The sequence below is a fragment of the Lissotriton vulgaris genome, chromosome 9, assembly GCF_964263255.1.
Source record: "Lissotriton vulgaris chromosome 9, aLisVul1.2, whole genome shotgun sequence".
Taxonomy (NCBI): Eukaryota; Metazoa; Chordata; class Amphibia; order Caudata; family Salamandridae; genus Lissotriton; species Lissotriton vulgaris.
Genome location: NC_141697.1, coordinates 185,250,257 through 185,262,128, shown reverse-complemented (window position 1 = coordinate 185,262,128; position 11,872 = coordinate 185,250,257). Strand labels below are relative to the sequence as shown.

The 11,872-nt window shown below is 45.4% G+C and overlaps 1 protein-coding gene across 1 annotated transcript in view; it reads left to right on the top strand.

Annotated features, from left to right (window-relative positions):
* Nucleotides 1-1,576: 1,576 nt before the first annotated feature.
* SOS2 (SOS Ras/Rho guanine nucleotide exchange factor 2) overlaps nucleotides 1,577-11,872 on the top strand; it is a 372,731-nt gene continuing 362,435 nt past the window's right edge. The window contains exon 1 of the mRNA XM_086937294.1: nucleotides 1,577-2,176. Coding sequence (XP_086793420.1) covers nucleotides 2,090-2,176 — 87 coding nt within the window. The 5' untranslated portion in view covers nucleotides 1,577-2,089. The remainder of the gene's footprint in view (nucleotides 2,177-11,872) is intronic.

The window sequence follows — 11,872 nt, the reverse complement described above, 5'->3', positions numbered from 1 at the left end:
TATACAGAATCAGCATCCTACAAATACAGAAACAAGAATTCAAACAAATACACAAATTAAATATTTTATTTCATTCACATGCAAATACACACAAAACAAAATCAAAATTATAATGGAAAGGATGAAGCACTCATCATCTATACTCTATTGTGTTTGATGCACTTGCGCTGCTCCATGGCTCAATCTGAGGATAATAACTTAATTTTTAACCTTCAATTTAAAATGCCTTCACTTTTACAGAATGTTTTCAAATTTTCAATTTTGCTTCTTTATTTCTATACACTTCATTCATCTGTTAATATTTAATTTTCTAAACTTTGTGGACTCGCATGGATCACCAGACCACAGGTTACAAACCACTGGTGAAATAGATTAATTCAGATTACCTGTGATAAATTAAAAAAAAAAAATGTTAGTAAAGGTATCCCACTGGACCTTTATTCAAATACCTTCCCCAGCCCACGTGGTAAACAGGGGTTGTACTTGTTGTAATATAATAAATAACTTGAATCTCAAAACCCCACAGGGAACGCCTCTAATCAGGGGCGTAACACAGGCTCCCGCAGCCCCTGCAGTGCGGGGCCCCCAAGCTACAGGGGGGGCCTCAGCACAGCACTCTGGCTGCAGGGCTCCTGATTGAGCCCGGAGGGGAGCCCTCCACGTGCCTCGCAGGGAGGCCCTCTCGAGTTACGTTACGCCAGTGCCTCTAGTTAAGATACAATATGGACAGAGTAAGCAGCCACTCGATTTCTATTTGAGTATGATACGTTCTTGGCTCTTGCTGAACCCCAAACCATACACAAAGGCGTTTTTTTTAATGCAAGAATGATTGTATTGTATTGGGATTTGTAAGGCGATGGAATCGCCCTCGAAGGGGTATCTAAACGCTGTAGGAAAGAAAATACAGGTCAGGCACAAATCAGTCCTGGAATAATTCAGCCTGCAGGAGTTTCCTGAATCGAAGAAGACCAGGGCATTAATTTGCGCAGGTATTCAGGCAGAGTGTTCCGATATTTCAGAGCACGATATGCAAAGGTTCTGCATCCTATTCTTAGTTTCCTTTAACAGGGGACCACAAGCAACCCTTTATCTTCAGATCTAAGAAGCCTGCTCGGATGGTAAAATGTAAATGTGTATGCCAAATGATGGCAAGCCTACATATACCCTCAGTTTAACTAGAGGTATTGATAAAATACCATCGAATTTTTGGACGATTTTGTTAACCCAGCATCTGGCACGAGTGCTGAAAAAATATTTAGCAAAGGGTGGTTATATAATGGATTTAAATCACTATGCAAGACAGCACTACCGACCCTCAAGTACTTTCAAGCTGGGGATACAGTGACACAGTTGATCTAGCAGCCACAGGTCCAGCTCATTGCTGGTGGGCAGCTGAGGTTTTGTGGTAGCGCCCGTGCATGCAGCGGCCAGGGAGGACCGTGTCCAGGGCTGGCGTGGAGTTTGTCCCCAGGTTCACCCGTCGTGCTTCAGGGGCCCAGAGCGGCCGCGCGAGCTGCCCTCCTTGCTGCAGTCACTGCCTGCGCCGCTGACACCTTCTTCCGCCTCCTCGCGGGTCGCGCATGCTCAGTTCTCCGACTGCGGTGGGAGCAATAATGAGGCAGAGCTAGGACCGTGCCTGGGAAGCGGCCGGGGCAGTGCAAGCCGCCCAACCCGCCTGCCATGGAGGCCGAGCCCGCAGCCGCAGCCCGCCGCCTGCAGTAGCGCTCCCCTCGCACACCGCCCGCCCGCCCCGCTAGGCCCCGGGCCTGGTCTGGGACATGAGCGCCTCGCGGCTGCCGTCAGCGGCCCGTCTCGTCCCCGGCCTTGCACTGGAACTGCCCGGGCAGCCTGGGTTGTGAAAGCCGCCCGCGGGCTGTCTGCGTGCCGCGGAGGAGAGTCCTGCAGGGCCATGCACAGAGGTGGCTGCCGCGGAGAAGGATAGCCGCGGGCATCGGGAGCAGTCACAAGCGCCGCAGCGCCCCCGGCGGGCCGTGCTCGGGGCCCAGGCCGGCGTGTGGAGGAAGAGTGACCGACCCGGGGGGCCCATGGTCTGGCCGGCCGCAGCGGGCCCCCCAGCAGAAGCAGCAGCATGCAGCCGCAGCAGCAGAGCTACGACTTCTTCAGCGAGGAGAACGGGCAGAAATGGCGGGGGCTCTTCGTACCTGCGCTCAGGAAGGTGGGTCCTTTTGTGTCTGCCTGCTGTGGCCCCCCTGCCCGGGGTGCGCAGGCTGTCCCTTGTGCAGATGCACTGATTTCTGTAGTGCCCTTCCAGGAAGTGGACGGCCCTTCTGCCCCACTCCAGAGCCCACGCTGCTGCCCCTTGCCCAGAGGGCACAGTGTTATATTGAAGGGCCCCCTTTTTTTTTATTACAAAAGGTCAATGGATGAGAGAGGCGGGCATAGTTGGTCTCCAGTTAGCATCAATAGGATTGACTGTCTCAGCCTCTCTGGCATTTCAGAGGCATCAGCCATTTTTATTTTAAATTGAGAGATGTCACGATGGGCCTGCTGACCACTATTTATCCCCTTATTACATAGACATTTGCCACCTAATTTACCTTTTTATTCTTACAACAGCTCAGGACAGCGTTTGCGCTCTACTGGTCTGTCCAGTAAACTAAACAATCTCTATATTCATTAGGGATACTGGGTCTAAAATCGGAGTCGAACTACTGCTCCAAATGTTTCGCACAGTACATTGCTGAGAGGCACGGGCGAAGAGTGTTTCTTCATGGCAGCAGATAAAATGCACCTTAACCGAGACAAACCCTGATATTTATCTATTGACCCAAGTTGATGTTCCATTTCTCTGTTTTGTTTGTTTAAGGCCTCTTCTTATAACGATAAAAAAAGAGGATGGAGATCGATGCACATCTCTGTTCACATATGCTTGTTATACATTCAGTAAAGAAAATGGAAAGTAGCAGTGGTGCTTACAAAAATAACCGTTCTGCCGCTGCAGTGTAGTCACCCCACGTTCCATCATTGACATCTGGCTTACTTTTTGATAAGCAGATCCCTTCTCCTACCAAATCGATTATGCTCTAGTAAACATCTTCAGTTTTGTATACTAGACATGAATTTAAAGTTTTCACGAGCAACAGATATTGCAGAAAGTACCATGTTTGTGAGGTCTCTAGAGCGTATAGCTGCACAAGGGCTTCCCAGCTCTATGGAGCAGGAGTGAGCATGATCTGGGGCTCAACCTGGGAATGGCCAGGTTTTCAGTTTCTTTCTGAAGGCAATCTCGTCAATGATGAGTCTTAAATCTGCAGGCATAGAGTTCCATAGTTTCGGTACTAAGTGCGTGAACTATCTTCCTCCCCATCTGGATCTCCTAATCCTGGTGGGTTTGGCCAGGTGCTCTGAGGAGGATCTTAGGGCTCTTTCTGGTGTATAGGGTGTGATCAGGGTCCATAGTAAGGTTGGTCCCTTTCCATTTAGGGCCCTCTGTACCATGCCCAGCGTTTTAAACTTGATCCTGGCCTGCACTGGCAGCCAGTGGAGTGATTTCAGAGCCTTTCGCGCTGATTTGTGTCTTGGTGTGTTTCTAAGTAATCTGGCTTCCGCATGTTGTACCACCTGTAGTCTCCTCAGCACGTATTTGGGTTAACCCAGGAAGAGAGAGTTTCCGTAGTCGAGGCGCGAGACCACCAGCGCCTGTACCATGGTTCTCTGGGCCTCCTCTGGGATGAGGTCCATGATTTTTCGTAGCATCCTCAAGATTCCAAAACAGGTGGCTGCTAGTTTTCTGGCTTGGGATTCCGTTGTGAGGTTGCAGTCTAGCCACACTTCTAGGTTTTTTATGGAGTTCTTATGCCCCGGGGGTGTCCTAGTTCTTTTGGCCACTTCATAGTGATTTGCTGTGTTAACTTGTTGCCTATGAACATTAGTTCTGTTTTGTGCCTGTTGAGTTTTAACCTGTTGCGTGTCATCCATCTGGCTACTTTTTCCATGCTCTGAGACACTGAGTTGTGTTTAGAGTCAGAGTCCTCTGTTACTGAGACTACCAGTTGGGTGTCATCTGCGTATGTTATGATTGACAACCCAAATTCCCGACAAATTTGGCCAGAGGTTGCAGGTACAGGTTGAACAGTGTGGGGCTGAGGGAGGAGCCCTGTGGTACCCCACACGTGACCTTGAAGTTGTCTGAGAAGTGTCCGCCTTCTGTGATTTGATCTGTCCTTCAGGAATGACACTATCCCCCTTAACGCGTGGCCTTGGCTCCCTGCTCTCTCTAACCTGAGAGAGAATGTCTTGAGATCCACCATGTTGAATGCTGCGCTCAGGTCGAGCAGCAGGATGGCGGCAGCACCCCCTTGTTCAAGGATTCTCTTCAGTTTTTCTGTGACAAGCAGTAGAGCGGATTCGGTGCTGTGTGCTGGTCTGAAGCCCATTTTGGTCTGGTGAAGAATCTCATTCTCCTCTAGGAGCTGGGACAGCATGTGGTTAACATGTTTTTCAGCCATCTTTCCTAAAATGGGAAGGAGTGATATGAGGCGGAAATTCCCTAGATCTTTTGGGTTGAAGTGTGGCTTTCTGAGCAAAGGGCAACTATTATTATTATTATGTTTCTTATATAGCACCAGAATCGACCCCCGAAGGGGTATCTCCACGCTTGCCTTGGGAACCCGTCCTGGTTTTTCCCTGTGAGATAGCCCCTACAGGGCATCCCCAAGGTGAAAGCCAGGCATCCCGCCGCGGCGGGCTGTTGTGGAGATTGAGCAAGCTTAACCCCTTCCATGCTGATGACAGAACGGTTCCGTCATCAGCATCGGTTGAGCTGTGCTGATGACGGAACCGTTCCGTCATGACTCCGCCCGCGCAAGGCGGAGTCAGCACAGGCGGAAAATACTCCCCGCACGGAAGGGGTTAATGCCCAGAGTTGCAGAGTGTGAACCCATGATTAGGTCAGGCACCGAAGCGAGAATTATCGAGTCCATGGACATTTGAGCTCATGACCCTGCCGCGTCGGCAATTGAACCCTGGTCCCGGGTCTGACCTCTGCTTCAGGGTCTGCCTGCTCTAACCAGTGAGCCACACTTCTCCACTATGGCATGTTTCCAGGATTTCAGCACTATCCCCTGTCTGAGGCAAAGGTTGAGTAACTCTGTGGCTGTTATCGGGATGATATCTCCCCTCGTAATAGGACGTGGGGGGTAATGGGATCAAATGGGGACCCTGATTTAATGTCTTGTAAGATCTTGGTTGTATTGTCTTTGGTCATTTTCTTGAAATGCCTTTAGTGTGGGTCTCGCTGTGGGCTCAGCAACTGACTTGTTTCCTTGAGGGTCTGGGTTGTACTCATTCTCTATCATGGATTTATAAATGTTTTCGAACTTGTTTTTGAAAAAAGCTGCCAGTTCGTTGCATGTCTCCTTGTAGGAGGAGTTTGGGGAGGCCTCTGGTTCTATTAATGTGAGGGAGTACACCACCTTAAAAAGTTCTCTGAAAGAGATGGTGGCAGATTTATTTTATCCTGGTAGTATTTGGCTTGAGCTATCTTGATCTCATTATGCCTTTTAAAATGTGGCAACCCTATTTATAAAAAATCTAACAAGTCCATCTTCTGCAATGTGCCTTGACGCCAGATAATTTGATCTTGCAAAGAGCTACGGACGACTTTCTAGCATTTAAAAGGATGCTTGCATTTTGAAACATAATCTCAAGACTGGCCTTGTTCATGTTTTCCTAAGAGCAGTCCCTTTAGCTGTAGATCTGATCGGTTTGAGCAATCCAAAGTTTCACAAGCCAGGGATGTTGTTGGCACGTGTCCTTCAGTTGCCATCCAGAGGTACAAGATTTTCTTCATGGTCCCCTCTGTCAAAAAACAAGAATTTTGCCACCTTGTCATTTGGAAAGACCTCTTGTCTTTCGTTTGGGCCCAGATAGCCTCTAGTCATCAAGCATAGTCGCTGCGATGGATTGTAGAATTTGCACATGGGAAGGGTTTTTTTTTTTTTTTTACAGAGTGGGCAGTTAATCTGGCATGGAGATTGACATTTTAATATATTTAAAGGGTTTTTAATATTTCTAAAGGGAGAGAGGGACAGGCCAGGTACAGTCTGAAAAGTCGCAAAAGATCAGTTCATGGAGATAGTGGAGAAGAGGAGGGGAATGTGATGAAAGGTGAAGTGAGATTGTATCAAAGAAGAGTGAACAGAATTTTAAGTAATGACAGACTTAATCGTTTGGAAATGCCCTGGGATGAGGTCAGAGATAAGGAAGGTAGCAATGGTGCCTGAAGATTGCAAGGGATGTCTTTGGTCAATATGATATATAAATAATGAAAGTGATCTGTGATTGTCGTTCAAGGAAAGCGACATCTGGGTCTTTATTCCAAGATTAGATTACTGTGCAGCAGGAATTGGTTCCAAGTCTTCCGTTCTCATCTTCCGAAAAATCCGCGGGACACGATGATACCTTAAAAAAATGCAAGACTGAGGAAAGATTACTTTGCAGTTAAAGTTTTGCCACTCGGTGAAGCATCTACAGTTGCCAGCTATTGTAAGAAAACATAATTCTAGAACTGCAACTTGACATTCAAGCAGAATTTAATATGTCTGAAAACAATCTAATTGGTGGCCTGGTGTCACAGAGCAGACCTAGTTATAAAACGGTCGTTTTTTGGTCAAAGCTAGGTCACTACTAGGAGCGTCCTTATAGAAATTTAACAGACCGAATTTTCTCAATGATTTTCGATGAGGTTAATCCAGGCAACTTGAAACTCTTTACCCTTGTAGAGATAGTGAGATGAATAACTTTCAACCTATCTGGAATTCAGTGTGCAGGAGTACTATTTGACATGCCCAAAGCAAACGCTATCACGGCATATACAATGCCACATGCTGCACTGATTTCCAGTAAAAATAAATTTGTGGAAAGTTGAGGTCTCTAACTGAGATAAATTAAAGCTCCAAATTGAAAGGAGCAGGTTTCAAATACCTCAGCGAACCTTTCATAATTGGATCTCAAGAATCACAAAGAATAACCCTAATAACGAGCCTGATACTTGAAAGTAAATTACAGTAATTCTAGATGACTTGCCAACGCTTTGTATTGGCACTTACGCACAGCATTGTGGACTAAAAATGTCCTCTTTGTTGGAAAGTGTACAGAGCCGAGGAACTGAAATTGTAACAACGAATATAAACTGAGATCTAGCTTGAAGAGATGAGAAAGCTTTCTGCAGAGCAGTAAGTTATTCTGAGCACTAAAAGAAGGGGGGGGGGGGGCAGTTATGAAATATGGGAAATTTTACAAAAGTGTGTTTTAGTAGATCAAATGGTAAACATTATCAGTGCCGCATCTTAATCAAATTATATCTCTTGACAATTGCAGCCTTACTCCACAGAACTGATGCATCTTGATAAAATACGAATGAATGTTGTAAAAGGTACCGTGCAGATGGCTGCACTAAGAAATACTTTTTGTTTTTTAAAATATGGAAGTCATAAAGATAAATCTAGTATCGCCATTTATTTTTGCCAAGGCACCATTCTGATGATGATTGAAGTGGTTCATATATGATGCTGCTGTCTATTGAATATGGCTACATATTTAAAATGTGCTTGTGACTTCAGGAATAGTAATTTTTCAAATACTAAAAATTAAACATTCTTTTAAATACTTATCAAACTACTGTGTTATGCCGAAACCTCTTAAATAATCTGTAAAGCAGTAGTTACGCTTCAAAAACTTAATTGGAGTTCAGTTTTACAAAAGCTGCAATACTTTACAACTAGCTTCTCCATTAAGGGAAAGATTAATCTCAAAATCATCTTTAGCAACACCCTGGGCATCCTAAATCTATATTTAAGCATCATAATAATCACTGCATCTAAATTGCTTAGCTGATTTACAGATATGTCTAGGTTGGCCTTCCAAGTGGAGCCATCAGCAGAGGACAATGTACTGATGCATTTTTCTATAAATCAGTTGCATGACAGATGTTCGTTTGCTGGATCCAGTTTCAGGCATACCCAGCCTTCATAATCTGTCTAAACTCAGAATTCCGTGCCATAGACGTATTTGTATGATAGCACGTGTGGCTTGAGAATAATTATGGTCAAAGCAGACATAATGTAAATTATACCAGAAAAAGTTAAAATAGAAAAACAATTACCTTGCTAACTGAATGAATCTGTCTCTCTCTAGCCTTCTAGAGAAGGAAACATATTCTGTTTGTAGAAACCATACCTGATATCAATCAATCAGGGAATTGTGAAGCGCGCTACTCAACTGCGAGGGCCTCAAGGCGCTGGGGTATGCTGCTCCAAGTCAGCTGAAGAGCCACGTCTTTAGGCTCTTCCTGAAGGTGTGCACTGCGGGGGGCGCATCTGATGTTGATTGGGAGCTCATTCCATGTCTTTGCCGCGATGTAGGAAAAGGCCCTTCCTCCCGCTCTGGCAAAATGGATGCACACGTTTTCTGCGAGTGCATGGTTGGCGTAGCGGAGGTTTCTCTTGGGTAGGCGGAAGAAGACTCTTTTGTTGAGGTATTGGGGTCCGGTGATGTGGAGGGATTTGTAGGCGTGGATGAGTAGCAGTTGATTGGGAGCTCATTCCATTCCATGTCTTTGCCGCGATGTAGGAAAAGGCCCTTCCTCCCGCTCTGGCAAAATGGATGCGCAGGTTTTCTGCGAGTGCATGGTTGGCGGAGCGGAGGTTTCTCTTGGGTAGGCGGAAGAAGACTCTTTTGTTGAGGTATTGGGGTCCGGTGTTGTGGAGGGATTTGTAGGCGTGGATGAGTAGCATCTGTAGTAGTATCAATTTAACCATATCAGCCATTACTACACCCATACACATTTTGAAAACGTTTGCTAAGCTGTGCAAAGTGGATTCCCAAATTCCACCATTTTGAAGAGTTGCGTCTAAGTTTTGCTCAGAAGAACCAGGAGCTGCTTTTTCTCTGAGTTACATTTTGCGCTTTTACTGGCTGTCTAAGTGACTAGGGTATGGCGGGAAATATTAAATACATATTGAAGTTTTTAGGATAACCATATTAACACTTATTCTAGGCAACCACATTAATTCAAATTCTGGGTAACCAAATGAACGCAAATTGTAAATATCTGGAATCAAAATAATCTATACCCTAATTTTTTGTTGTTTGGCAAGAAAATGTGAGAAATATTGTATGTAATATCCCAAATATGTTTGCTTATAGTTGTTAATCGTAGCAAAACTTAGCACATGTAGGTGTGGGGTTGTGCTATTATTTCCAAACTCGAATCTGGGTGAATTTGAATATACCTTTGGATACATGATCCTTTACACCATGTCACCATTGACAGATGACAATACCTTATTGGGTATATACGATTGGCTGCTATGATTTTTTTGTGAATTGATTTTAATGAAAATAAAACAAAAGTATACCATTTTTGTTTACTTTGATGTATCTGCATAATGATGTAGCTTGCCTGAACCGGTTTCCACAAGATATTTGCTTAGCTCTCTTGAGGATGTTGAAGTGGCACGTGGGCTTTTTCTTTAGGCCCTTAGCTTTTGAAATGTAATTTGTTTGTCTGCACTTAAAATGGAGACCATTTATTATGCACAGAATTACTCGAGCACATATGTACAGTGACGCCTGCATTTTTTCTTGTACACAAGGAAGAAACTCCCTTTATAGCTCTGGCCTCGTGTATGGTTAGTTTTGCTGCCAAATAGCGCATATTCTTAGAGGTATGTTAAATAGGAAAAGAAGGCTCCCGCGAGGACCCTGACCTGGAGTCATATACTCACATTGTTCGGTGTGCACTACGTATCTTCAGGAACCACTGTAAATTGGCAGCATGTAGAGGTTATGTCTACTGAATTGGAAGGAAGCCTTATGCATGGACCCTTATACGCGTGTGTGTGTGTCTGTGTGTAATGTGATAGTATGCCTTTGGCCTGTGATGACAGTGCTGAGAACTTTTTTTTAAAACGCCTTCTGGCTTCATATGGCGATGTTTTTCTTAACCTGAGCCAACACCTTTTTAATTTCATAATTGGCACCCTCTAGGTATTGTACGCCATCTTTTAAAACCTCCTAACTGGCTGACTAAAAAAACATGTTTGCTGTCGGGTTTGTTTAGATGCTCGGCCACAGCAGGCACACTCACAATCCGCTTCTAGCTTTTCGCGAACATTGGTTTGACTGATTCTGTAGTTGAGGAAGAAGCAATTGTCTGATGGAAATGCTGTCTACGATTTGCGAGAGCTCTCGTTTCCTCAAGAGTTATTTCGTTCTGATACTCTTTCCATTTTCAAGCATGGCCTATTTAATTTTCCATCTCTCTAGCAGGAAGCGCACATAGCTAGCACGCCACCTTACTTGGCCTCAACCTAACAACTCATTTGGGCTTAAATTTTTGTTACAAAAGCTCACTCCTTTTACGCCTCTTATGACTATGCATTCTGGCTTTCCCATACAGGGTTGTGGAAAACAAGTAAGTGGAGACTTTAGGAAGGTACTTTGTCTGTAAATAAAATCCACAAGTTCCTATTGGTGCCATGTTAAATGTTTATGGAAGCATTCCTGTTATATCACAGTTGTAATAATTCTCTCTGACATTATGCCAGGGCTCATAATAGGTCAGGAATATGATTCTAACAAGGCCACGATAATAAGACCTTTCTGATTACACTGGACGCTGTACATACCAGGGCTTGTTTTAGCTCCAACCTTACAGAACGCACAAGCTTTCGTTTGGCAAAAATACCCTATTACCAGATTACAGTAAGGTTGGAGTTGGGTCATTGTTTACCATTGTTTGGCTTTTCTGTCACTCTCATTTGTTTCTTTTATATTTGTTAGCTTGTGTGGGCTTTTATTCATCTCCTTTTACATGTATTTACATTTCTTGTGTTTGTCCCTCCCCTGGCGCATAGATGCATTACTTCTATTCTTCCACTGCTTACTTTTCAAGCAGAATTGTTTCTTTGTGGTTGAGCACTCCATGAGAGTAGAGGTAAGAAGGGTAGCCCCACACATAGATTTACAAATTTGGCACTGATACTTGCCAAACGGACAATCACCATGAGATGGAAGGCCGCAAAAGTACCGACCGTGTCAAACTGGTACAATGAAGTGGTTAGATGGGGTAAAGCAGAGAGTGCAGAATTAAAGCGGGAGGAACAGAGGGATTGCAAAAGAAACCTATTTCAATGGAATGGAATGTGATGTTGGAGAAATTTATAGCAACAGAGGTATGGGCATGGGGCGTGGCTTGGATGCCGAGGAGGTAGGCAGCGTGAGCCCGGAGCTCCGCGCCCGATCCCGAATATCATCCTGATTATCCGTGCGAATTCCAGTAAAAATGGGATAATCTATAATCTGAAGTCATCACGGAAGCTGCGGCGCCCAGAGTGGACGACCTGGAGCTGTTCCTTATCCTGAAAATTGACTTTGAAGACCAGCACCGGGTGTGATGCCGTCGATCTAAGATGGAGCCCTGAGGCCTGGACAAAGCAACGACAGGGGTACGAGGCCTGATTTTCCTGTTGATCGGTTATTAGCGGTGTTTACTAGCCTGTAGGGCCCCTCCTGACCTTCTCAGCAAGCACAGGTGCTCTTTCCTCGTGCTGGTGCGAGCTACTGGGAAACGCGACCACAATTACGTTCGCCGACGAAGTCCTAAAATGGCTGCGGCTTTGTGACGACGGTCCCGATTATCCGAGCACTATCTGGCACCTTGAGGCTCAGCGGCAGCAGAGGACCCCCGGGAACTGAACCTACTAGTGCGATCGGAGCGGAGTCCAATGCCCTAGGGATATCCTAGATCTCTGATCCTATTGCCCGAGGAGTAATCCAGTGGCGGAGCTCTGCAGTGCGGAGACAGTGCGGGGGACAAAGGGACCCAAGGGGCCGCAGACAGCTGCAG